Raw genomic sequence first — 27,754 nt, forward strand, 5'->3', positions numbered from 1 at the left:
AATCATTAGAAAATTGATTAAAGAATTATGCTAAGATAAAAACTTGTATCAGTTATATAGGCCACTTATCATTGTAAAGACTTGTGTTTATTCAAAAACAAATATGTGTAAGTATTTTTTTTATTATTATGACACGGGAACCTTGTTATAACAGCGAAGAGGCGCTTAGGAAGAACCGTTATTTAGATCGATTTATAAAGGATAAGGCGCCCGATGTGCTCCTCTGTCTGGGCTCAAATCCCGCAAGCAGGTATCAATGTTTCCAAACAAATATGTACTTACATCACGTTCACGACGGACTTCCACGATTAAGGATTAACATAATGTGGGAATGTATAAACCAAATCGTTCCGCTGAATGTCAAATACGGACTGTTTTAAATGTAGAAGCAAAAGTTGGAACGGATAATAGATGAGAGGATATACCAAGCTGATAGATGATTCATATCATAACAGGAATACAGAAACAGAAGTCACACACGGTCGGTTACAAGCGGCGAGGTTAATCTTTATAATAATTACCAAGCTAAGTGAAACTTTTCTCATCTCACAGGGTTGCTTCTGTTAATTTTGTCTCCGGTTCTGGCGTTAAAGACCTTGGAGCCGAGCCCTTCAGCGTCTCGATCAGGACGAGTTCCCATTGAAGGATGGGTCGATGTCAGACTCAACCATTTCAACGCAGCGAATACTGCTACGTTTCCCATGGTGAGCTAATACCGGACAATTCAAATCTGGTCACGCACATGCCAAATCTTGTTCCTAATTACGCCATGAAAATAACACGCGTCTTTTACCTGCTTTATATAAACTCGACTCGTGCGTCATGAGTTAATGATGTCCGAATGGAATCTTTAAGCACATTTATCCTTATAATTCTTATTTTATCATGTACCTTAGTAAGTGTCTACACCTGCTGACAGTACAGGAATACGTGACCATCGAGTTAGTCTGCTGATGAAGTTGGAATATCAGGAACTGAACCCTTGATTGGTTGTTAATAGACCTATCATTTGGCCTCATTTTAATCACCACCAAACGGACTTTACGGTCTTTTGAAAAATAAATTGAAATTTACTTTAATTTATGTTCTTTGATTACGTAGATGTGTAAAGTGTGACAGCCACGACCACTCTGCCAAGAGTGTAGGGATGAAGAAAAAAGATCGGTGAACGTGCTTACAGCCCAACTGTTAAATGGTGTTCAGTAGTTACTGGAGTCCATAGATCACTATGTGTCGCCACCCACTTTGAGACATGAGTTCTAAGTCTTATATGTATAATATATCGGCTGATCCAACCTTCCAACCGAGACATATTACTGCTTCACGGCAGAAATGGGCAGGGCGGTGTTATCTATCCATGCAGTCTCACTAAAGCCCTACCACCAGTACAATTGTCTTCACAATTGTCTTCAAAGACCACTATCATATTGTTGGAAATAACCAAAGGAATTATAATTTCCCCAGCGTTACTACTACAACAATGAATTCGCGTCCGAGAACATTGTTATCTTCGTCGGGGGTGAGTGGGCGATCTCCCCGGGGTGGGTGAGGTCCGGTCTTGCTTACGAACTAGCGGAGGCCACGAGAGCTGGACTCTTCTACACCGAGCATCGATATTATGGACTCACCAGACCAACTGAGTAAGTATTTTATCATCAGCAAGAGTTTGGCTTTTCTATCTACGGTCTTCTGATATCAACAGAGATTTCAGGTCGATAGTCAGGTAATTTTTTCGGCACGTTTTGATACCGAGGTCCTATTTATTTATGCCCCAAAAACATTTAGCGCATAGCTTTGATAAGATAAAGGACCATTACACAAATGTAAGCAAGACTTATATACTGTTATAGTGTTATACTGTATTATGTGACTGTTATAGCTTAAAGCGGGAGGTCATTTTTAAGTATCAAGAATCTAATCTTCTTCTTTTTCTCCACCTTATCCCACTAGGTGAGGTCGGCACTGCTATTTTTCTCTTCCATTCTCTTCTATCAGCCGTCATCTCAACACTTACTCCTCTCTCTCTCATATCGTCATTCACACACTCCATTTGTGTCTTCTTCGGTCGATCTCTTCTGTCTCTACCTTGCACTACGATTTCCATACATCTCCTAGTCACATGCTTGCAAGAAGCTAAGAACCAAAAGTTACTAGTAGAAGTAACTAGAGGAATACGGAAGAGGAGTGTCTAATGTTAGCAAAATATCCATCTTCTATATAAACGTCGAGCGTTGCATTTGATGTAACTGTGGATTTATGGCTGAAGGCTAAATATGGACATCAGAGCCTTAGCGCAGCGCTGTCGAAATTCAATATTCAAGGGTAGAGGAAAGGAGTTTATTTTTATTTTTATTGCTTAGATGAATGGACGAGCTCACAGCCCACCTGGTGCTAAGTGGTTACTGGAGCACGTAGACATCTACGACATAAATGCGCCACGCAACTTGAGATATAAATTTAAAGGTCTCAAGTATAATTACAACGGCTGCCCCATCGTTCAACCCTAAACGCATTACTGCTTCACGGCAGAAATAGGCAGGGTGGTGGTACCTACCTGTGCAGACTCACAAGAGGTCCTATCACCAGTAAAAAATAGCCTATTTCATTATTTAATAAACCTTTTAATTAGCTTTGTGAAATATGACGACTAAACCACAACGACCCAGGAAGCTGACATAATTGTAGTAATTAATATTCGCGGCATCGAATATTATGATAGTTTAACGGGAATCGAAGCCGGGCCCGCGTGCCGAACTAATGTGCTCGTTTGAGTCGATGCCAGGACGACTGCCGCTCACACCGTGCCGTACCCCCGTCGAACCACTTATTTGTTATTTGATATGTTTTTAATACGCTTTTATTAGATTCAGACGTATCATATGTATGTTAGTATGTAATGGAATCTTTTGAATCATTTTAGTATGTAACGCTTCGGTAGGCAGCAGCTTGGCTCTGCCCCTGGAATTGCTGAAGCCCATGGGCGACGGTAACCACTCACCATCAGGTGGGCCGTATACTCATCTGCCAACAAGGGCAATAAAAAAAGCATGATTTTGACCCCCTTCAAAACGTCGGATTAACTTGAAATTTGGTATACTTATTAAGGACCGATGGCAATTGAATATTAAAAAAAAAATTGAAAAAATTGAAATTCTACTAAAAAATGAGAAATAAATAATAGTTTAAAAAAACTAACAATAGATAGCTTATAGAAAATCCAACTAAAAAATTGAAAATAAATTTTAATAAATTTGAATTAAAAATAGTGTAAGAAAAAATGATTTTATTGTAAAAAAACCGTGGGGTGCATGGTATCAGTAGTTATAACTATTTTATGAACAGATATGAGTATAATATGAGAGTTAGGTTTATTTTGATAATATCTTGAAATGCACGGTGTATTCCTCCTTTTTTTCTTGCTTGCTGATAGTTTTTAATTTCTTTGTTTCTATGTTTTTATCCAGATAAACCTCTAACTACCGCTAAGGTCTCTTTTCTTTTTAGCCTCGTTAGTATATAGGCTAGGATATGGTACTCAGGAAGCGCCATGGAAGAAAGTTTATTCCAGAACCGGATGGAATATGACAAAATTTATATCTGCAATCGTAGCATCACAGCGCAGTGGCTTCAAATAGTAGGGATGAACTCTGAACTCTACCCCGGGGGTCAGTAGCGCGATAGTAAAATGGAGAGGCTAAAATGAAATTCAAGAATAATTACAAAATTATTTGTTGTGTATAGGTAATCTCGCAACCTACCCCGTGATAAGCGATTACCGTAGCTATTAATCACCATAACCCTTGACTTAGCTGTTACTCCAATATAAAGAGTTTTTGCTTTCTATTTTTTCTTGGTCGCAGAGATAAAAACAGTATAATTACACTACAGTGTAAATGAGCCCCATGCCGAGCGCTAACGACGCCAATCTACAACAAACCGAACATTAATTAGTCTATTCGGATTCCGAGCCACGACTAAATGATCCCCCAGATACGGAATGTTCGGGCCATTGCGTTCGCGTTCGGTGTAAATGAGGTCTTATGTTTATTCATTACAGCTAATTTATGGATTACGTTTTTCGATTTTAGGGTACCACTGGATTCAAATGTTTTGTAGATCATAAAATAATCATATTTCCATGGTTATCAATTTCTCTCATCGTGTCTTCCGGATAGCCTATTACACTTTATGTAATTAGTAGCCGTAAGATAACTGCTCTTACTTCTAAGGCCAGTTCAATTGCTTAGAAAGACACTTAAGTTCATGCTTCAAGTTGGCCTGATTTTAATTAAAAGATAACTGTAGTATAAAAATTAAAAAACATAATATATATATTTTTACTAGTTGACCCGGCAGACTTTGTAGTGCCCTAATCGATAAATAAAAGACCTAAACTTTTGTATAAAATATACTTAAAACAAACAAAAGGAATCCGTCCGACGGGGGACACATCAAAGGAAAAACAACATTGTTATTTTTATTTAATTCCGGGCATTTTCATATTTATCTACCTTTCAAACCTTCTCTGGACTTCCACATATAATTCAACACCAAAATTAGCCAAATCGCTCCATCCGATAATATAAATAGATAGATAAACAAAAAATATTACTGTTTATACACGTCGGACTGTTTATGATAGAATGTGGGTGTATTAAACCCGGTCCACACCCGCGGGACAATGGAGCATTGAGCACTGCGATCGACACGTTTGGAGAGCGGCCAAAATATCTATCGCCGTTTAAACAGTTTAGTTAATAGTTTGTAGTGTTTCTGTTCAGATTCCAATCTAGCTGGGAGCTGCAACGCTCTGCGGCTTCGTAATGATTCCGAGTTGTTTCCCGCACAGTGGTCCTTCACATATCCCAGCTACATCTAGCTCAGAGTCTTTTGCAGCTCTGTAGTGATCACGATCTCTTCTCCTACTTAGAGATCCAATCTATATCTAACAAAAGCTGCTTTACTACACTTCTACAGACGCACTCCTCTGCAGCTCCACTTGTAAACTCACATATCGTCTTTTCGCATTATAAGTGTACAATTTCCAAAAATATTCGAAATTGAGTTAATATGCGGAATCATTTGGTATCACCAGTATTTTTCTCATAAATACTGTAAAAAGAGCGTAGTTTAGTTTTAGTTTTTTTTTTTTACCTATATTTTGACTACTATAACATAATTAATACATAATTTTATCTTACTTTGAAAGACAGATAATGTAAGTGGTAAAAAAAAAATGTTGCAAAGATAATTAATATTAAAAATATCACATGTTAAACCTTTAAAACACTCTTCTGTAAAATTAGTAAATTTTGAGATTATACAGTTTTAATGCGAGAAGACGATATCTGAACTAGAGGTATTTAGATGAAAGCCCACTGCAACTCTGTACTGATCTCTCGAACAGCCTCGGGCACATTGCTATGGAAATTATAATATTTTCTTCCTAATTTTGCTTTCCGTTCACTGTCTGAACAAAACGTTCAATTTTACGCAAAGCTGACTTTAATTTGTGAAAAATATGGGGATGGCGTATTCTTATGCATACTAAGTTGGCTAAGGCGTGTTCTGCGATCCACTAAAGCCTTATTCTTGTAAGAGTAAAGGCTGCTTTAAAAAAAATTACAAGAACGTAACAGTTTCTGGAACGAAGTTCCTTATGGGACGATGCGGAGGGGTACCCTAACCGGGAAAAAACGTCCGTAACGTAAGATTTTTATTAGTAATGCACAATGTACAACTTAACTTTGTAATAACGTACAAATTAGTAATGCACACAGTGTACGACTTAACTTTGTAATAACGTACAAAAAGTAACATATTTTTTTATAATTCATTAACCACGATCTCAGAGCGTTCGTTTGCGCAATACACTAACTCTTATGCAAACAACCCTGAATGAAGTGTACCACAATAATTTCGCACGTTACCGAATGATCGTGGGTTGTTGCTAAACCTCCAGTTTTATTTTCTTTATACCTCGAATAGAACTTAAAATTAATATTTTTATAATAAGGAACTTCGTTCCTATCCGGTGTCCCACGACACCACACATCTTTTTTATTCAAGATATGTTAATCGACATTAATTCGTTTAATGAAACAATGTAGGTTAATTTTCTGTTTATTTAATTTGCATTGACGCGTGACCGCGGTGGGTCGCTCATCCACTGTACTGCATGTGGATCGACATCATCAACAGTAGAATATATACTGTTGTTAGACATTCTACTAACTAGACGGCGTTGGCTAGGAATAGCCGGTTTGGAAATAAAACTCGTTGTAGTTTTCCGTTTGAGTCATCTCTGTTGGAAATCCCTGTGAGTGGCGCCAAGCCCGGCTACAGATGCCAGCCAGGCGGCGAGACACCAGCTTCAGGTTCATGGCTCTCTGAATATACCTGCCTATCTGTCAATGTTGGCTCTCTGAATATACCTGCCTATCTGCTAATGTTGTTCTTTTTCTTCTTATCCTACATTAAACGGGGTCGATGTAGGATGTTTTCCTATCATGCTGCATAGGAAAGACTGGTCGCTTGCCTGATGTCAATCCTCCATTTGAAACCTATAACAAGTTGCTATGTAAACAATTAATAGCATCTCAATATAGCCCGTCATAGCCCGACCGTGACAGTGATATAGAATCATCCGAGATTACTTAAACACTAGTTTAATACAATTTCATGTTTTTTTTTTTTTTTTTATAAATAAATAAATATTTACTAACAATCACGTCACGTTAACTGGTCCCGTGATAAGTTCGTAAAGAACTTGTGTTACAGGTACCAGATAACGGAAATAAATGTAAGATTTTTATTATACACATACATATATTTAATATACATCCATAACCCTGGAAAAGACATTTATATTTATCATACAAATATCTTCCCTTGGCGGGATTCGAACCCGCGACCCCCTTGTGTAGTGACCATGTCACTTACCACTACACCAGACGGCCGTTAAACATGTCTTTTTTTTTTTTTTTCCTACCTAAGCTGAGAGCCTTGAGAGGCTATGTCAGCGTAACCCTAACTTTTGTAGGTGAGCTCACGGGGCTCAAACCTGATGAAGTTGCTAACACGAACCCTAGCAAGAGCCGTGCTTCGCAGAATCTACCACCGGATCGGAAACGCGACCCACTGAGAAGATCCGGCGAGAAACTCAGTGGGCTGTGTCTGGGAGTTAATTTACTCGTCGAGCCCTTCGTCGCAAGCGACGGGTTCGACGAGAACGGTGACCGGTGCTTGAAGTACCTAGAAGCACCGTTAGTGGATCGGGAGGATCCGAGATGACGTGTTTTAGGCGACGTCGACTGCTTTCCATTCTGTCCGCAGGATCGGGAATGTAGTTACCGGCGGCCACGATGAGAGGGTTCTCGTGTCGTGCCGCTTTATCGAAGTGGCGCATTGACGCCGACTGCATATACTTACTGGTGGACTCTAAGTCCAGGTCGTCATGGAGGTCGACGTTCCTGACGAACCACGGGGCTCCGACGGCTATCCTGCAAAAACGGGATTGAATGACTTGGAATGATTTTAAGTGTATGCGGGCCGCGTGAGCGAACACTACACTTGCATAGGTCATGACGGGGCGTATGCAAGTTTTGTAGAGTGTCACCTTATTTCTAAGGGACATTTTACTTCGCCTACATATCATCGGGTAGAGACGTCCTAGAATGAAGGCGGCACGGTCGCGTACCGTCTTGATGTGGGGGCGGAATGTCATCCTACTGTCGAGGGTGACGCCTAAATATTTGACCTTCGGGGCCCACGGTATGGGCTGGTCGAACATCGTGATTGGGCGAACGGCGGGGGCGGGGTTATTGACGCGCCTAGTCGGGAGGGGGATGCTCAGCATGGTGTTCGGAGGGCGACCCCTTTTGAAGAGCACCGCTGTGCTTTTCGTGGGGTTAATGTCGATGCGCCACTTCCGGAACCACTGTCCCATGGTGGTAGCTGCGGTCTGAAGTCGTCGATGAAGCAACGCCTTCTTCCTACACGAGTAGTAGATGGCGGTGTCATCGGCGAAGAGCGCCAGATGGGTCTCCGGAGACCGGGGTATATCGTTGATATACAAACTGAATAGTAACGGGGAGAGGGCGGAGCCTTGCGGGACTCCGGCTGTGACGTGACGGGGCCGGGAACGCGTTCCCTCGACTCGATATCGGAACGAACGGTTCGACAAGTAGTCTCGTATGATGAGCACGAGTCTGTCTGGCACTCCCATGTTATACAGTTTGTATATCAAACCGTTGTGCCAGACTTTGTCGAACGCCTTCGCTATATCGAAGAAGAGGGCTCCTGTCGGAATGGGTTTCCGCCTGTTCAGCCCTAGTAAGATGTGCTCCGTGAGGCGGTGCACTTGATGGACGCACGAGTGTCTGGCGCGGAATCCAAACTGCTCGTCTATAAGAATTTTATTCGCGGATACGAAGTCCCAGAGGCGTTTACGAAGGAGCCGTTCGTATAGTTTGCCTATCGCCGGAAGGAGACTGATGGGGCGGTAACTCGCGGTTTCATTTTTCGGTTTGCCCGGCTTGTGTATGCCGATAACGTCCGCTTCTTTCCACGCCGCGGGAAAGATGCAGTTCGTCATAGCAGCATTTAGTATGGTGGCCAACATCGTTATCAGTTGGGCTGGTAACAATTTAAGCGCGCGGTTGCGGATGCCGTCGGAGCCGGGAGCTTTCCGTGGTTGTAGGCTATCGATCGCCTCCTTAACCTCGGAAGTGGTAATGGGGGGTAAACATGTCGATGGTGCCGATATGTCATTGCCGGACTCGTCTCGCGTGTTGGGTAGCGCGTCACTACGCAGACGTCACCAGACGCTGGCACCAGTGTACTTAGTGCGAGTTTTTTAACTTCTCGATAGCGTAAAAGTTAACAGCTTCCCTTGGTTTGCCGCTAGAGGCGCTGTACCAGCTCCATACAAATTTGAGTTAACTTTTAAGCTATCGAGACGTTAAAAAACTCGCACTTAGCATACTGTACGCGCTAACTCATATACACTGACATTTGTTATGAGCAATTACCGTATTGTACCGAAAATAGAACGCATATTTTGACGTGTTTTGTCTGTATACGTCTTATATTCGATAGAGTGGGACGACGCGGCGACGGTTGCTTTTCGCTCATCAAATTAAAATGACAATAAGCAAAAAATGACGGATAATAAAATACATTTTACTGTTCTACAAGTAATATTTTGTTGGTCCTAAATACATAATTCAGGTTTATTTATTTATTTGTAGCTTGAAATATTTGGGTGCGTCTTATAATCATGAGCTTCTTGCAATCTATGTAGTAATACGGTACACGTTATATTAGCTCTACAAACCAAATCTCGAAGCCGAGATCATTAAACAGGATATCGTTAACACTATCAGCAGATGTGACCGGCCGATGACACGATCCTGGTCAGTAATTCCGTCACATGCATTGTCAGAATTTTAATAGGGTCAATTGTTCGTTGACCGAACGACCTGCGTGTCACGCTTCCGTCTTGTAAGGGCGGGCTGAGATTTTACATATTTGATAATACAACGGCTGCTCCGACCTTCAAGCTGGAACGCATTACTACTCAGGATGGTGGTACCCGTGCAGGCTTACAAGAAGTTCTACCACTAGTAATTATTACGCAAATTATAATTTTATTACACATTTGCAAAGTACGTATTTCGTTAGAAATATTGATACCGTCACACCAGTCAATACTAATACTTCTTGCGAGTCTGCGTAGGTAGGTTCCACCACCATCCTGCCTATTTCTGACGTGAAGCAGTAAAGTGTTTCGGTTCGAAGGATGGGGTAGTCATTGTACTTTAAAAATGGAGAACTTAGAACTCATAACTTAAGGTAGCTGGCAGCATTTACGTTGTAGATGTCTATGGGCTCCGGTAACCACTTAACACCAGGTGGGCCGTAAGTTCGTCCACCTAACGCAGCAATAAAAAATATAACATACATAACTGCGATCTGGGTCTGATATAGAGGCTACATCCGATGTTTTCAATTCACGCATTGTGTGTTTGTACTTGTTACGACCGGGATATTCGCGTATAGTAAACAAAACAAGGAAAGATTATAGTAAAATGTGTTTCCTTACTCGAATGTTCATTTACAAGAGTCGGCAGGGAAGTCACCTATATGATCTAAGTGGAAACGGAGTCCGCCTTGCAAATGACTATACTACAAACTAGCGACCCGCCCTCGCTTCGCTTCGGAAACTGTAATTTATTATTGATTTCTCCACTATTTAATGGATATTATTATACATATAAACCTTCCTCTTCAATCACTCTATCTATTAAAAAAAATCGCATCAAAATCCGTTGCGTAGTTTTAAAGATTTAAGCATACATAGGGACAGAGAAAGCGACTTTGTTTTATACTATGTAATGATGTATTATTTATGTTGATTGTTTCCCTCACAGAGATACGGGGCTGGAGTTCCTGCGCTTCTTGACCGTGGACCAGGCCTTGGCGGACCTGGCGCAGTTCATACAGTACGTCAAGAGCGACGCCTTCGAAGCAGGACAATTCAGGTTACAAAACTCCTCACGTTTGTCCACGATTGACTTCCACGGTGAAGGAATAACATCGTGTAATAAAAATCAACACCCGCAAAATTATAATTTGCGTAATCACTGGTGGTAGGACCTCTTGTGAGTCCGCACGGGTAGGTACCACCACCCCGCCTATTTCTGCCGTGAAGCAGTAATGCGTTTCGGTTTGAAGGGTGGGGCAGCCGTTGTAACTATACTGAGACCTTAGAACTTATATCTCAAGGTGGGTAGCGCATTTACATTGTAGATGTCTATAGGATCCAATAACCACTTAACACCAAGTGGGCTGTGAGATCGTGCACCCAACTAAGCAATAAAAATAAATAATTAAACAATAAAAAAAAACTCTTATTTCACTGGCTGTGTTGTGCTTCGAGGGTTTACATAGTCGGCCCGGTTTTAAACAAACATAATATGCAAATAAATACAATGTGTTTGGGAACTCGTGCCTCAGATTTTAGTAGAGTTAGATATATCGACAAATATCACACTTTGAATTTTTTTTATGCCACTTAAGCAAAACGGCGGCCATTTTTAATTTTATTTTACGGAATCACAGGCGCTTGTGCTAATTTAACAATATTTTGGTGTGAAAATTCTACAAAATTAAAAAGTCTCAATTGAGAGCTCATAATAAAATAAAGCTCTATATAAAATAAAACAAAAAAATAAAAATTGTATGTATATTGTATATATACGAAACATTTATCGTTTTGGAACGGAAATGGAACAAGAATTGCAGAAAAAAATTGTATTTTTCAAAATTAAAGCTATCAACCTATTATTTTTTTACTGTCTTGAGTACGATAGTTTAAAAGTAAAAATTTTGACCAAGTATTTAATAAAACTAATACTTATTATAATCGATACTAGTTTATATCAACAGCTATCTCCGTGTTGTTGAGGGCATGTTGTAGTTTTTATTGCCACAGGTTGCGTAGAGCGTCGGATCATCTCCTTCTCTACCCTTAAATAATTTCTGACTCTCATAATTTTTCTATTATTTTTCCTCGGATGTTCCAAGAGTCTTGCCTCCACGTGGTTTGAAGATACTTCAGATTTCGACTCAACCTAGTGTCAGAGAGCGTTCGTTAGTACTTACATTCCTCTAACAATAATCTATTACATAAACTGTTAAAACGGACTGGGATATTAGCGTCATCACTTTGATACATTGTCCAACGTGACTCAAACGTTGCCCGCCTTATCAATCCTATTTGACGTCAATAAATAAGTTCGATCTCAGTGCTCTTGTACTGAACGATTATTCTTAAAGCTTGTGGTTTCATATAAATATTAAATGCGTAAAGACTTCTTTGAAACGCACGTAATTGAAATACGTAATATAAATATAATAATAATGTAATGTTTTATCGCTGCTAGTATACAGGGTTTAGTAAGTAACCATTTATAAATCCACAACAGACTGCAGCGATGGAAATAAAATATATTATTAATTTACTTTTAAAAATTCGTCAGGCAGTGGCTTAGCGATGGTAGCCACTTACCGTCGAGTAGGCCGTGTGCTCATCTATATAAAAGGGCATTAAAAAATTTATTAAAATTTCATAAGCCAGCAATGAACACGCAGGTATCTGTTGTACGCCACTACATTGCGGGGTTGATTTGTCATCTCATTTCCTTTGTTTTCCATTACGTGTCGACTTTTACTGTAAATTTAAGTTATTTCTGAATAAACATTAGATATTTATTTTCCAATTTCGGTCTACTCCCTTTATACGATATAAGTCAACTAACCAACAAGTAGTACTCAACGGAAGCGTTCAAGCCGCCGAGTCTAACCTCCCTGTGGTCTATTAGAAACTGTTATGGGAATTTACTCTGGGGTCGTTTTAAAAAAGAAACTTTTAGGATACGAACTATTTTATTTGATTTATACAATAAGGATGAGATACGTAACTCTCAGAGCAACCCCAGCAGCCGCACACGTACCTACTCTAAGACAGTTGACTCTCTCTACTGACTGTCTCTACTGACTCTCCTCTAAAGTTTCTACCTCGGACCGTCTAGTCAGCGGGTCGAGGGTATCAGAATTTTAGGGATCAGTACAGAGATATGCACCGCGTGTCTCAAACCACCAAATCTCATTTTCAGGCAGGCGAAAGTGGCTTTGGTTGGGTGTTCGTATGCGGGCAGCATGGCGACTTGGATGCGACTGGCTTATCCTCATCTAGTGGACGCAGTCTTCTCTGATAGTGGACCGCTACATGCTCAAGAAGACTTTCCAGGTACGAAGACCAACTTTAGTAGGGATTCAAGACCCGAGATAACTTGACATGAGACCTCTACATAGGTTCACATGTCATATAGATATCATGTTATTATTAACAACTTTGAAGTAATCTATACTTCTATACTAATATTATAAAGAGGAAAGATTTGTTTGTTTGTTTGTATTGAATAGGCTCCGAAACTACTGAACCGATTTGAAAAAAATTTTCACTGTTTGGAAGCTACACTATTCCCGAGTGACATAGACTATAATATAATCTTTTTTGAATAAAATTAGGGATCCTTACTAAAACTCCAATAATGTAACCCAAAGTGTAAAAAAATAACCTAAATGTCGAACTAATCAATAAGTGTTATTTTATTTAAAAAAATAAAACAACGTCAAATATCGTTGAAATTTTTGTTAAAGACCCTAGCGGAGCCAGAGCGGGCCGCTAGTGTAATTATATGCGCGCATGGCATATCTCATGATCTTGCTTATTTCTGCCGCGAAGTCAGGTATTCTGGTTTGAAGGCTGGGATAGCCGATATTCAATACAATTGAGTCTTCGAACTCATGTCTGAAGCTGGGTGGGACGGTAGTCACGTTGTAGCTGTCTATGACCCCCGGTAACAGCCTGACAACACGTAGGTCGCGAACTCAATGCAAGAAAATAAATAGAGTGATCCAATAGTGACTATTATTGAAGTTTCATGTGATTGCAGAATATCTGGAGGTTATTACAGAGGCCATCAAGGTACAAGGCGGACAAAATTGCTTATCCAGCATAGAAGAAGCGGTGCAACAACTGACATTGTTATTGACCACGAGCGAAGGACCGGGACAAGCGTCGCAAATGTTCAAGTATATAATATTTTAAAGAATTCTTCAAGAATCAGTCTTCTGAAAGTCAATTCGTAAAATATTAAAAACATTCACTAAATATTTCATTGATATGTTCGTCGGTGTGTTTAAAAATCTAGTGGCTTTTTAGTTGTAAAATAAATTTTATATGGACTCTGAATTTTTTATGCAAACTGCAAAAAACTGGCAAATCTGAATTTAACAAACAAACAAAGATTATCAATAAGTAGGACACGAAAATTCTCTATTGATAACTTCTCTACTGGTTTTAAAAAAAAACAAGTAACATAAATATGATTCCCAGAGCTCCAAGATAATCCTTCATTATCACTGATTTTACTATTTTGACTTTTGTAGTAGGATTTTATAGTATTTAGCTGTTATATCTCTGAATAATAGCTGTTCGTAATCACAGTTTTTAATTAAATTGAAAATGTATGCTCTTAAACGTCGTCGTGGCCTAAAGGATAAGACTTTTTTTTTATGATTGAAGTATTATTGGTGGCCCGGTGGCCTTTCCAGTTTCACCAGGACAGGTGGACGAGCAAAGGCTCAGCCAGGAAGGGTTGGATTTGCTAACAGCTGCCCGTGCGCCTCCGAAAAAAGCCTAACGACTCAAGAGCAGCTGCTTTGCGAATGAATCTACTACCGGATCAGAATCGCGACCCGCTGAGAAGATCCGACGAGAAACTCAGCGAGCTGATGCTTAGGTTAGGTTGCACGTCGACCTCTTTGCCGAGTTGGACGAATACGGTTACCGGGGCCCCTAAGCCTGCTCCTAGTGTTAGAGCTGAAGGCGTCTAATGCAAGAGATATTGAATCTGATGGATCCACAAGCACGTGTCTAGTGCGACGACGGTGACTTGCTCCTGCGTGATCAGGATTCGAGGAGTCAGCGGCGGCAACGATAAGGCGATTATCGTGACGCATAGCCTTATCGAAGTAACGTTCCGACACTGACTTCATGGCCCATCACGGATAACTTTACTTTGCCAATTTTTAGTAGCATTATGTTGTTTTCAGGACATGTTCGCCAATCAACGCGCGCTCTACTCTAGACCTAGCAACATTTTTCTGGTATGGAATTACGGAAACGTTTGCATATTTGGTACAGTATGCGGTACCAGGCGACATACCAAACGCTTGCAGCGTAATTACAAACACTAGTGTCGGTAAGTGATAAAGCCGAATAACAGATGGCGCTGTTTCAAACTTTTACGAATATCCTTAAACCGTTTTCAAACAAATATTTATTATTTTCACTAACAACTAAACTTATCATTCATACTAATTTTAACTTTGCCTGTGATCAAGTAGTATTAAATGAATAAGTGAGAATTGAACTGCATACTAAATACATAGAAGTAGCGACATCTAGTGATCTTAGATGAAAGCGAACACAAGGAATGAAGCCTTCATTTTAAAAACGAACTATGATTTTTATTCCTAATTCCACAGCTAATCCGGTGCAGCGTTTGGCTAATTGGATAACCGCACAGAGCTGGACACAGCCATGTATCGAGACAAGATACAGTGAGGTTGTCGCTACACACAGAAACACTAGTTATACCTCAGAGAAGACCACAAGTTAGTTAACCCGTATTCATTACCTCACACAAATTAATAGTTGTCTTCGATCAAGAATACTATTGTGTATTTAGTTTATGATTCACTTTGTTTATTATTAACCTAAATAAAATTGGTGATTAAGCAACTTCGATGATTAGTTATGTTGTGGGGAAGGCAGTTCATGAATGTTATGTTTTAGCTCTTACTAGATGATGACCGATTTATACATCTTGTTGTGTCTTTAAAGCGGTTAGTTGCCCTTAATTAAGAAAAATAGTATTATTATTCGCCAATAGATGTCGGGAAGAGTTGATTATTGAAAACACGAATAAAACAACATTTTCTGAAAATAAATCGTAGCTAGATCGATTTATCGCCCCCGAAATCTCCTGTATACTAAATTTTATGAAAATCGTTGGAGCCGTTTCTGAGGTTCAGATTATATATATTAATATACAAGAATTGCTCGTTTAAAGGTATAAGATAAGATTATTATTTTTATTTAATTCAATTTTTAATGAATTTCGGAGCAGAATAGAATCAGCAGCTAAAGGCTTGTTAAAAGGAACATTTGCATTGTAAATGACATGTTAATTGTTAGTGACGGAGACAATTCAAGTTCTGACACACAGCTACACGGAACAGACAATACGAGTATGCTCAAATAAATCAAATGCTTGCTCGTAGTCATTATGTTCTATTGTAATTTATTACTAAGATTACCTGCAAATATGATCCAAGAGCAACCCAATGTCTTAACTTCATCTAAATCATATTGTCGATCACCTTACAAAATGTGTTCAAAGAAACTTGGAAAGAAATTCTATATGGGTATCCCTAGTGCAAAGTTCGGAAGTTTAAGATTAACAAATGTTTTCAATGTCTGTTTGAAGGTCCGCCACATATATTTATCTATGTGAATATGCAGGTACAAAATAAGAAACCAATTGCGTTAGCCCGTTTTTATTAAAACTTTGTGTTATAGATATAATTACAAACTGTAATTGTACCTCAAGCACCGGTCATCGTTCTCGTCGAACCCGTCGCTCGCGATGAAGGGCTCGACGAGTAAATTAACCTACAGACACATTCCACTGAGTTTCTCGCCGGATGTTCTCAGTGGGTCGCGTTTCCGATCCGGTGGTAGATTCTGCGAAGCACGGCTCTTCCTAAGATTCGTGTTTGCAACGTCGTCAGGTTTGAGCCCCGTGAGTTCACCTACTAGTTAAGGTTACGCTGAAATAGCCTCTCAGGGCTATCAGCTTAGGTAGGAAAAAAAAACAGTAATTATCTCTTAGAATAAGATAACAATAAAGTCACATGAAACTTAAACACAAACAGAGACCAATATCGCTGTCAACAAGGTACACATACATGAACAAAAAACTAACAAATCGTATGCAGATGTTGGATACTAAGTCGGTTTGATGTTCTCTTCGTCTGTGTACAATAAAGGCGTTCCATCTCGGCCCGCCATTTGATTTGCAGATTGCAACACGCGCCAACACCGTACCGTGACTAACAACTACCAGCAAATAGACTAATAGTGGCATCTTTTATGATTATCAAAACACAAAATATATAAAGAACAATGCTACTTTTCTGCCTCTCACCAATCGCCGGACTTCCGCCCTCCACTGGGGATGGAGGGCGGGGCATGTCAGAGTCGAACTGACTAAAACCTCCTGTCGCTCAACAACCAACGTCCAAACCTCGCATGAGACAGAACTCATGAAGAGGCAGAGGGGGGAAAGTGAAGCGTTTAGTGCGGAGCACATCTCTCCCATCACCCTCCCCCTCGGGACGCCGGACCGGCGGTCGTTGGCGCCACGACCACCAGCCCTCTCGGTCGGCAGGCTATCCGAAGCCCGCCTAGATGGCGCCGGTTAGAGTGAGCTATCCTACGGAATATCCCGCTGGACCAGAACCAGCGTGAGTCGAGGATAGCCGGCCTTCCATCACCCGGATGCTCTTGCGTAAAACGCGTGCAGAGCAGCTTGCACGTCGTCTTCTTAGGCCCCCCTCGCCGGTCCCCAGACCGACATGTGAGGGGGACCCGAAACACTTAGAGGGCCAGGGCTTGGGCGAGATCCGCCTCCCTGGCCCCCGCTCGACGGCGGCGGGATTGTGCGTCTCTCACGCGCCCTGCCGCCTCCTTCTGCGAGATGGTGCACTCGCAGAAGTCGAGCATCGCCTTCCACGACTCGTCGTCGCCGAGCATCGATGCCACGACACTCGGCAACGACAAGTCGTTTCCTGTTTTTGCGACGAGGACACGGCGCCACCCCTCCCATGCGGGGCAGGCAACGAGCGTGTGCTCCGCCGTGTCCAAGTCGCAACCACAATGGTGGCACTCTGCCGTCGGCTCGGCTCCGATCCGGTGCAGGAACTCACCGAAGCAACCATGCCCAGTGAGCACCTGCGTGAGCCGGAAAGTGAGGCGTCCTCTGTCACGATTCACCCAATCCACAAGGACCGGGCGAATCGCCTCGACGGTCCTACGACCGGCCGAAGGATCAGCCAGCCGTCTGGACCATGACTCCAGCACGGACCGCCGAGATTGAGCCCTCCGCGCTCTGACCACACAGGGGCTGGGACGCGCCACGCCCCGGGCACGAAGGTCAGCCCGCCACTGATAGTCAGCAGCGAGCGCCTCCGCTTCCAGAATCCAAGGCGGCGTCCCAGCCAGTACACACGCCGCCTCAAAGGAGATGGTGCGATAACCACGGATGACCCTGACCGCGATGGTGCGTTGCGGCCGTTGCAGCAGCTTCGCCACCCCCGCGGCCAGGGACTGGCCCCACACAGGTGCCCCGTATAGGGCCATTGATCGCACCACCCCCGTATAGAGACGGCGCGTCACCTGGTCAGGCCCCCCGACGTTGGGCAGAAGCCGGCTTAACGCGCCGGCCACCCCCAACAAACGAGGGACCAGGTTCTGAAAGTGAGCACGGAAGGTCCAACGACTGTCCAGGATGAGGCCGAGGTACTTCAACTGCACCCCGACCCCGATACGGACGCCTCCAACCACGATATGGGCATCGACAGGTGGCACTCTCCGGGGCCTGTGGAACCACATGGCCTCGGATTTACTGAGCGCCACGTCGAGGCCCAATCTCCTGATTTTGCCGACGACATGCGCCACCCCAGCGGTAGCAAGACGGGCAGACTCAACAAAACTCCCCCCCCGGGCCACGACTAACGTGTCGTCTGCGTAACATATTACGCTCAGGCCCGGGAGGAGGGCACCCCTTAGCACCCAGTCATACCCGATATTCCACAAAAGAGGGCCGAGCACCGACCCCTGTGGAACACCGCGCACGACCGGGAACCGGTGCAGGATCCCACCGTGTCCGGTACACGTGACCGATCTGTCCTCCAAGTAGGAACCCACCAGCCGGCGGAGGTAGGGAGGCACTCCATGTCGTTCCAGCGCCCCCCCTATCACGGACCAGGGCAGGGTGTTAAACGCATTGGCGATGTCGAGCGACACCGCCAAAGCCACCCCACCCCTGGAGACGGCCTCCTCCGAGAGGGCCCGCACGCGAAGGATCGCGTCTACTGTTGAGCGGCCCTCTCGGAAGCCATACTGCTCCGCCGACAGATCGGGTCCCACCCTGACCAGATGCTGAATGATGCGGGCCGCCAGAATGCGTTCCAGCAGCTTGCCCACCTCATCCAGCAACACGATGGGACGGTACCCAGCGGCAGTATCCGCCGGGCGCCCTTCCTTTCTCAACAGCACGAGTCTGCCCGTCCTCCACGATGAAGGAAACCGTCCCGACTCGAGGCAGGAGTTGTAAAGCCTCAAGAGTCGGTCCCCTAGGGCACCAAGAGCCAAGGCCCAAACCCGGCCATGGATGCCATCCGGGCCGGGTGCAGTGTCTTTCGAGCACATTTTGCGCACGGCCACACGGAGCTCCGCCCCCGTTATGCGGGGCACCTCAGCAGGGACTTCGCCGTCGTATTCCGGCGGCGCGTCCATAGCGGGAGCGACAAATCCTTCCCGCTCCTGCGGGAACAGCGCCGAGACGATGTCCCGCAGCTGCTGAGGCTGGAGACGCTCCGTGATCGGGGGGGCCCATGGGCGCATTTTATTCCGCACCATATGATAGGGCCGCCCCCACGGATCCTCATCCAGCGTCTCCAAGAGACCCTCCATGTGTTGGTTCTTGGCTCTTCTGATGGCCAGCTGCAATGCCCTCTGCGCGACGCGAAATGCACCGTGCAGCCGGGCCTCTGCCGCCGCGAACGCAACCGGATCGTTGCGCCGCGGCAGGCGGCGGCGGCGATGCCTGGCGCACTCGCGCCTCGCCCGAACGCACTCCACGCGGAGTTGCGCAATTTCGGGCGACCACCAGTACGCCTGGCGATTAGGAAGTCGAGGGCCGATCCGGGGCATCGACGCATCACAGATGCGACGCATCGTGTCCCGGAACCACCCTGCCTCTCCCTCGACCTCGACCAGGTGTGGACGCATGGGCGCCCACGCCGCCACCGTAGAGGCTTCCATCAGGAGCTCCTTATTCAGGCGCTTCAGTGCCCACTTGGGGAATGACCGGGACGCACCACGGGGGTGGTCCCCGTGGACGTCCGCGACTGCGGAGCGGGCGGAGAGATCAAACCGAATATATCGGTGATCTGACAGTGTCTCCGCCCCCTCCAAAACTCTCCAGTCGCGGATACGGCGTGCGATGGCCGGGCTTGCGAACGTAACGTCCACAATAGACTCGCCCTGCCACCGCACGCACGTCGCAACCGAACCTCTATTCAACAAACAGAGGCCGGCCGCGTTCGCCCACCTCTCCAGTAGCCTACCACGAGCGTCCGAGCGGGGGGAGCCCCATGCGACAGACTTCGCATTGAGGTCCCCCGCGAGAATCACTGGGCGGGGAGCAAGGCGGCGAGCAATCGCCCCGATCCCGCCCAGGAAATGCCCAAACTCGACAGTAGGCCTGTTCGGAGAGAAGTACGCCCCGATCACGACGGTCCCTTCCAACTGCACCGCGACGAACCCTTGGCCCCTGGTCACCATCGCCAGGGGGGGGATCGCCGCGTCTCTTCTTATGACTATGGCCGCCAGGCCGTCATCGTCCCCGAACCAGCAATCATTTGCCGGGGGAACGAAGTACGGCTCGGCGACCACAGCCACATCTATGGACCACTCCGCCATGCTCTGAGACAGCATGTCCTGAGCTCTGGCGGAGTGATTCAGGTTTCCTTGGAGGAAACGATAGATGTGGTCCATTACTGTTGAACCACATCCATCGCTCCCTCCCCTTCACCGCTGCCCCCGCCCTCCGGCACCGGCGCCGCAGCGGGGATTACAACGTTGGCCAGTGCTCCTCTGGCCAACTTTCTCTTCTGCCGGCGCTTTGCCTTGCGACGCCGGTTGCGTTCGGTATTATCACCGGACGGGAAGCACGCTTTGCCTCCTGCCCGATGGTTTGCCCCGCGCCCGGCTGCAGCGCACAGAGCGCAGTGCGGGGCGGCCGTGCAGGACGCCGCTTTATGACCCGGTTGGCCGCATCGGAAGCAGAGACCACTGCGGTCAACCGTGCTGGTGCACCTGGCGAGGCCGTGTCCAGTGCTAAAGCAGCGCAGGCATCTCCAGGCCCGCGGTTCTTGAAGACGCACGTGGGCTGCTATCCAGCCCACTCGCAGTCTCCCTGGATCCCCCGTCGATCTTCCCGGTGGAGGAGTGGCCAAGAAGGTAGCCGCCTCAACCGGATAGCGCGCCCACGCCGACCTGGCCCCGGAGTACCCTGAGCGGAGTTCACCCACGGTCACACTCTCTGGAGCACATCCACCCTGGGCGGCTATCGCGGCTGCCACCTCCTCTTTGGTGGCGCAGTCGTCCAGGCCGGTGATCCTAATCTCGGCCATCCTCACCGGCCTGTGCACGCGCACCTCTTCCTCCGGCAGCGCCACGCGGAGCGTCGCCACTAGTTTTTCTGCGATGCCAGAGCTGTCGGCACCGGGACACTCCAGCAGCTTCGCCCCATTGGCAGTCTGCCGGAAACGGAGGCCTTCTTCTGCCCCGATTTCTTCCAAATTTACAGCCGCGCGCGCCCGGGCCATCACATTATTATAGGTAAGGCCCTTTTCGGCGGCGGCCGGCAGCAATGTCACTACAACGGCAGCCGACCGCGCTGCACGCGGCTTCTTCTTCTTGCTTTTCTTCTTGCCAGCGGCCGGTGCTCGACCCTCGCGGGGAGCAGCCACGGCCGCTAGCGCTGTTTTACGGGCTGCAGCGGTCGGCGCTCGACCCCCCCGGGGAGCTGCCAGAGCCGCTGTCTGTCGCAATGCCTGGGTGCCCCGCCTCACCACTTCCGTCCAGCCCTCGTCCATGCTTGATGGGGGAGGAGGAAGGGGACGAGGCTGTGGTTGGGACCGTGGGGCGGGATTCTGGTCTCTCACACCTCTGTTGTTCTGGTTCCGGCCTCCACGCCGAACCACTCTCGCAGGTGGGGTAGGAGCGGAGGTCGGCCGGGCGGCCCGATCCCGCGGGCTGACCGCGGCTGTTGGCACCGGGATGCAGTCTCCGGAACGAATTGAGGAGCGGAGCATCTCCTCGAGGCCGGCAAAGTGCTTGCCGACCTCAACCGCCACCGCCCGCGAGATGCAGGCCACAATTTCCTCTCTGCTTGGGAGGCAGTCATCCACCCCCCCCATCCCAGCAGCCATATTGTTTGGCCTCTGCGACCCCGCAGCACGCGGGGGCGAAAGAGGCGGCTCCGCAATCCTAGGCCGTGGCAGCGCCGGCCACTCGTCCACCATCTTCGCAAGTGGCGAACGGATGTCGCCAGCCTGCGCTGGCGCAGGCCTTACCCTTCCTCTCCGTGTGGATGCAGAGGCAGCCGGTATCGACGGAGGCGGCGCAGGCCTTAACTCAACTCTCCGTGGGGGTCGGGGGAGCACGGGAGTGAGTGCTCGCGTCACAGGGGCCACAGGGATGGGCGCTGTCATAGGCGCCGCCACACTCATCGCAGCCTGCGAGGGCACGTTAGTGTCCATCGTCCCCACGGAGGGCCCAGAGCATGCCAGCGTAGGCACTGGCGACAGGGAAGTCTCTCCCCGCGAGGCCGAGGAGTCCCCCGGGATGCGACTCTCCCTGGAGTCAAGCTGTGCGACGAGGCCTTTGTTTTCAGCCTCCCGGCTCGCCACCAAGTCATAGAGCTTGGACATGGTGGGGATCAGTCTCGTCCTTACCATAGCGGCTCCCTCCCGAAGCCTTTTCCGGTAGCTGCTGCCTGGTTGGGCGCCCTTGGCAGCCACGGTTGACAGCAGTTTACCGAGATTGACCAGCGCGAGGTCGAGATCACGAAACGTCTCGTCCCCGCTAGCCAGAGACGCAACCGACGTCGACATCGACTCCACCGATGTCGCCGGTGACACGGCACCCCTCCTCCTTACTGGTGCCCGCTGGGGTGCGGGCATCGTGTCTTTCGACGCGGCAGGCCCCGAAATCACCGGAGCCACGTCCTCGATGGCCATGGTCTTTTCCGGCACCTCAGTGCTGGAGGATGACGCACCGCCGTCGTCGGAAGTTACTACGGGGGTCTTCCTTCGGCCCCTCTTTTTCCCCGCCGATGGTTTGGTGGGGATGATCGCACCCGAATCACTGGCGAGCGCAGAGCGCATCGAGCCGGCGATCAGGGAGCGCGTCGGTTCGACGGGAATTCCGCTGCCCGTCGCACAGCCTCCTTCATCCTGGCAATTGTTGCCCCCCCCAGAGTACGTGGGGCAGCGTGCTTCCACCGAGGTAGAAGCACGGAGGGATTCTCCGCCCGACTCGCGGGCGGTACCCTCCTGGGGTACTAACTTTTCACAATTGGCCATTGTCATGTAGGTGTTCCTTTTTTATTAACCAGGGGTTTGGTCCCCTAGGATCTACGACACCCTCGGGACTGGAAACCCTCCAGCCATACATCCCATCGCCGGGTGTCGAGCTTGAGATTGGGGCATTTTTTAAGAGGTTTACGTCCTCGCGGCTCCGACCAGTAAAGGTAGGAGCCCCCGTTCCCTATCACTGGGGTTTACGGTTTGGCCGACGGTGGCCGAAGCCTGTCCGCCGCCCACAACGCGGTGTGGAGCCACGCCGGCAAGCCGGTACCTCCCATATCTGGAAGGCTTTCCCCTGTAGCCGAAGCCGGGGACATGGCAACCCGCAGCCGGAAGACACAAAAGTGCCGCCAGCTCATCAGGCTCCCGAGAGCCAACCCCTCATCCCCTGAATGCCTCCCTTTGCCAGTGCAAAGGGCGTGGGGAGAGAGCCCCTCGCTCTCTCTCAAGGCAGCACCCGTTGAATACGGAGGCAGCCAAGGAGAGCTGGGTGCAGTTCTCTTGGTCGCGGCGTCCCACACAGATTCCTCTGCACGCGATTTTAGGGACGCACGCTTAAGCCCCACCGCCACGACAAGGCGGAACTACATTCGGTGGGGTGTTACAGACAGTAACACATCTTACTATGCATAATCTATGTATTTTACTGGTGGTAGGACCCCTTGTGAGTCCGCACGGGTAGGTACCACCACCCCGCCTATTCCTGCCGTGAAGCAGTAATGCGTTTCGGTTTGAAGGGTGGGGTAGCCGTTGTATACTGAGACCTTAGAACTTATATCTCAAAATGGGTGGCGTATTTACGTTGTAGATGTCAATGGACTCCAGTAACACTTAACTTAACACCAGGTGGGTTTGTGAGGTCGTCCATCCATATAAGCAATAAAAAAAACCTACTGCAATTTATTGGTTCCTACATAATATTATTGGATCTTAAAGAAACAATTTCACTTTATGACTTCAAATATACATAATAAAAAATATAGATCATAACTGTTACTTGTGCAAAGGAAATAGTTCCTTTGAAGGGTGGATTAGAAGTGGATTTGTAAACACTAAAAAGGGCATCCCAAAAATGTGATGAATCGTTCTTTGGAAAACAAAAAGCCAGTGCGTGTCACTTGTTGGATTTCAATCACCAACGCTAAACTTCAGTTTCTTGATGCACAGTACGTATTGTATCAAACTGTGAGGCTGACGTTGATAATTTGACTCCCCAATACACAAAACTTATTTGAAATACACAGACAGTAATAACTTATTTGAAATTCATTAATCTAAGAAATAGATAGAAATCTACATAATAAATAAAAATGAATTGCTGTTCGTTAGTCTCGCTAAAACTCGCGAACGGCTGGACCGATTTGGCTAATTTTGGTCTTGGATTATTTGTGGAAGTCCAGAGAAGGTTTAAAAGGTAGATAAATATGAAAATGCTCGGAATTAAATAAAACTAACAATTTTGTTTTTCCTTTGATGTGTCCCCCGTCGGACGGATTCCTTTTGTATGTTTCAAGTTTATTTTATACAAAAGCTTAGGTATTTTATTCATCGATTGAGGCACTACGAAGTCTGCCAGATCAGCTAGTTCATTAATAATATTTAATCACTCTTTTACACATTACGTGTTTTTAATTGCAGTGCGTCTCTGGACGTACCAAACGTGCGTGGAGTTCGGTTGGTACCAGACGACGACAAGCACGCGCCAGCCCTTCCTGACTACAATACCTCTCGAATACTTCCACCAAATGTGCAGAGATTTCTTCGCTTTGAAGTAAGATTACATTTTGTTTTCATTTGGACGTCCGGTGCATTCGTGTTGAGCGATGCACCGATGTTCGAATCCCAGGCGGGTACCAATTTTTCTAATGAAATACTAGGGTCTGAAGGGTAGGGCAGCTGTTGTAACTAGGTATACTGAGATCTTAGAACTTATATCTCGAGGTGGGTGGCGCATTTACGTTGTAGATGTATATGGGCTCCAGTAACCACTTAACACCAGGTGGGCTGTGAGCTCGTCTACCCATAAAAGCAATAAAAAAGAAAATGTTTTATGCAGGCAGTATTACAAGCATTGTGAACACAGCCATAGCTGATGATCACTGACCATTCAAACGTGTTTACATAATACACACAATTACACAAATGAAGATCAGTTTTTGTACCAGCGTAGTATGTTTATAATTTTAAAAATTTTGTAACAATTTTGTGATCGCAAATTAATCATGAAATTTGTTTCGTAATTATAATATTACTAGCGACCCGCCCTCGCTTCGCTTCGGAAACTGTAATTTATTATTGATTTCTCCACTATTTAATGGATGTTATTATACGTATAAACCTTCCTCTTCAATCACTCTATCTATTAAAAAAAACCGCATCAAAATCCGTTGCGTTGTTTTAAAGATTTAAGCATACATAGGGATATAGGGACAGAGAAAGCTACTTTGTTTTATACTATGTAGTGATAGAGTTGTATTTTATATCACTTCACAGCATCAATGAGAACCTTCTACGCGCAGGAATTGAAAGGACCAACTTGATGTTCGGAGGTTTGTCGCGACTTCCGGATAAAGTAGTCACCGTGATGGGGAGCCACGACCCCTGGAGTCCTATGGGACCTAACGTAGACCATCAGCACCATTTAGCGCCCGTGTTTGTTGTACCTCAAATCTCCCACTGCAGAGCTATCAGGTATCCTTTTGATGAGCAATGACGCTTTTGATTGAGATTATAAAATAATTAAACCAACTATTGTGATATTTGAGAAATACTGGTGGTAGGACCTCTTGTGAGTCCGCACGGGTAGGTACCACCACCCTGCCTATTTCTACCGTGAAGCAGTAATGCGTTTCGGCTTGAAGGGTGGGGCAGCTGTTGTAACTATACTGAGACCTTAGAACTTATATCTCAAGGTGGGTAGCGCATTTACATTGTAGATGTCTATGGGCTCCGGTAACCACTTAACACCAGGTGGGCTGTGAGCTCGTCCACTCATCTAGGCAATAAAAATAAAAAAATAGCCACGTACAATCGGTATCACTTAGTTTCATTAACCATGTCGACCACACACCCTCGAGACGTGATGTGGATGCACGGACTGTTCACAATATATCGTTTATTTTCACCGTCACCAGCCTGACGTCACTACTTCTTGGAAATCAGACAACTAGAATAGGTATGCTACGAATTAATTGACTGCTGCGTCTCGCAGATAGTGATGCTAACTACTGGCCCATGAGCTTCGGGTTCGATGCCCGATCGTGTCAGCGCCTTTCTTAAAGATATTTGTTAATCGATATCTGTCTACTGGCGTTTGTTTCCATTGTTCTCGACACACATACCCTGCATAGTAATTACTGATGGTAGGACGTATTGTGAGTCCGCACGGGTAGGTACCACAACCCTGCCTGTTTCTGCCGTGAAACTGTAATGTGTTTCAGTTCGGAGGGTGAGGTAGTCGTTGTACTTTAAAAACGGAGACATTAGAACTCATATCTCAAGTGTGTGTGTTTTTTTTATTGCCCTTGTATGCAGACGAGCATCCGACCCACCTAATGGTGAGTGGTTACCGTCGCCCATGGACTTCAGCAATGCCAGGGGCAGAGCCAAGCCGCTGCCTACCGCTTAATACTCTCCACAAGCCTCTTTTGAAGAAGGACATGTCATAGCGCTCGGGAAACACCCTGGAGGGGAGCTCATTCCATAGCCGGATGGTGCGTGGCAAAAAAGACCTAATATGTGGCAGCATTTACGTTGTAGATGTCTATGGACTCCGGTAACCACTTAAAATCATGTGGGCCGTGAGCTCGTCCACCTAAATAAGCAATAAATAAAATAAAATTAAAAAACATCATAAAGAAATATCCCAGCTCGGAGCTGATGGCTGGGATGCATGGGATATGAGGATACTTCTACTGGTGGTAAGGTTGGTAGGCAGTGCGCGAAGCTGACGTTGGCTTACCGCTGCCAAAATGACAAATGTATTTAATTACTGGACAATTAGGTCGAAATTAGATTGTCGAGCTGAATTAACGTTTAGTGACATGACTTCCAGGCCGACGGGAGACAGCGAGACCGAGGAGTTAGAGCGCACGAAGGTCGCAGTGCTGCAGAGGATGCAGAGCTTTGTGACCGGCATAGACAGCGGCGCGAGCGAACTGCGTGCGGTCGCTTCTATGGTCATTGTGATCTCGGTTCTGGCATTTATATAAAATAAATGTGTTGAGGTGATAAGGTTGTGTTTTGAGTGGCTTGATATTTTGAAATAAAATACATGAGTGTTGTGTAGCACTTTCTATAACACTGACCAATATCTATCTATCTATCTCTTAGGTTTATGGCGTTTCCTTTTAGATTTCGCCAATGTCAAGTGTATTTATTAATACTCTGCTTTCTATAGCGGGCTTCGTGAACGAGCAAGGTCACAGATATTCACTAAGAATTAAGTGAGTAGCTAAGAATGTTTGATGACAGGATCTCTGTTGATTTACCTAAAACAAATAAGACGCACACAATATATATACAGGGGTTAGTTCGATAAAAGGACCAATATGTTTGTGATTTAAAATAATAGAAATATGACAGTGATTAGCCGTAACGCTTTACATACAAGGAGTGTTAATAATCTAATGTTATACAAATAAATCGAACAAAATGCATAATGAGATAAACCGTTCAT

At 45.9% G+C, this 27,754-nt stretch overlaps 1 protein-coding gene across 3 annotated transcripts; it reads left to right on the forward strand.

Moving 5' to 3' along the window:
• Positions 1–27,309, forward strand: LOC101736355 (putative serine protease K12H4.7). 3 transcript variants are annotated; one of them, XM_038020079.2, is made up of 11 exons: positions 1–107; positions 553–704; positions 1,465–1,640; positions 10,434–10,544; positions 12,681–12,814; positions 13,524–13,662; positions 14,686–14,834; positions 15,121–15,249; positions 24,715–24,847; positions 25,570–25,767; positions 27,131–27,309. In XM_038020079.2, the coding sequence occupies exons 1-11, from the start codon at positions 104–106 to the stop codon at positions 27,285–27,287; spliced, it is 1,482 nt and encodes a 493-aa protein (XP_037876007.1). In that variant the 5' UTR covers positions 1–103; the 3' UTR covers positions 27,288–27,309. The 3 variants fall into 3 exon arrangements, with proteins under 3 accessions (XP_037876007.1, XP_037876006.1, XP_062531567.1); XM_038020078.2 differs by lacking the exon at positions 1–107 and adding an exon at positions 129–250; XM_062675583.1 differs by lacking the exon at positions 1–107 and adding an exon at positions 271–276.
• Positions 27,310–27,754: the final 445 nt, after the last annotated feature.

This window comes from Bombyx mori, chromosome 24 (genome assembly GCF_030269925.1).
Source record: "Bombyx mori chromosome 24, ASM3026992v2".
In the NCBI taxonomy this organism is placed as follows: domain Eukaryota; kingdom Metazoa; phylum Arthropoda; class Insecta; order Lepidoptera; family Bombycidae; genus Bombyx; species Bombyx mori.

Bases quoted from the DNA above. Each gene is read 5' to 3' on its own strand.
- LOC101736355 (XM_038020078.2), top strand. From the start codon at position 214: ATGTGCTCCTCTGTCTGGGCTCAAATCCCGCAAGCAG. The intron at 1,641-10,433 runs GTAAGTATTTTA...TTTCCCTCACAG, and splicing joins GGACTCACCAGACCAACTGA to AGATACGGGGCTGGAGTTCC. The intron at 12,815-13,523 runs GTACGAAGACCA...ATGTGATTGCAG, and splicing joins TGCTCAAGAAGACTTTCCAG to AATATCTGGAGGTTATTACA.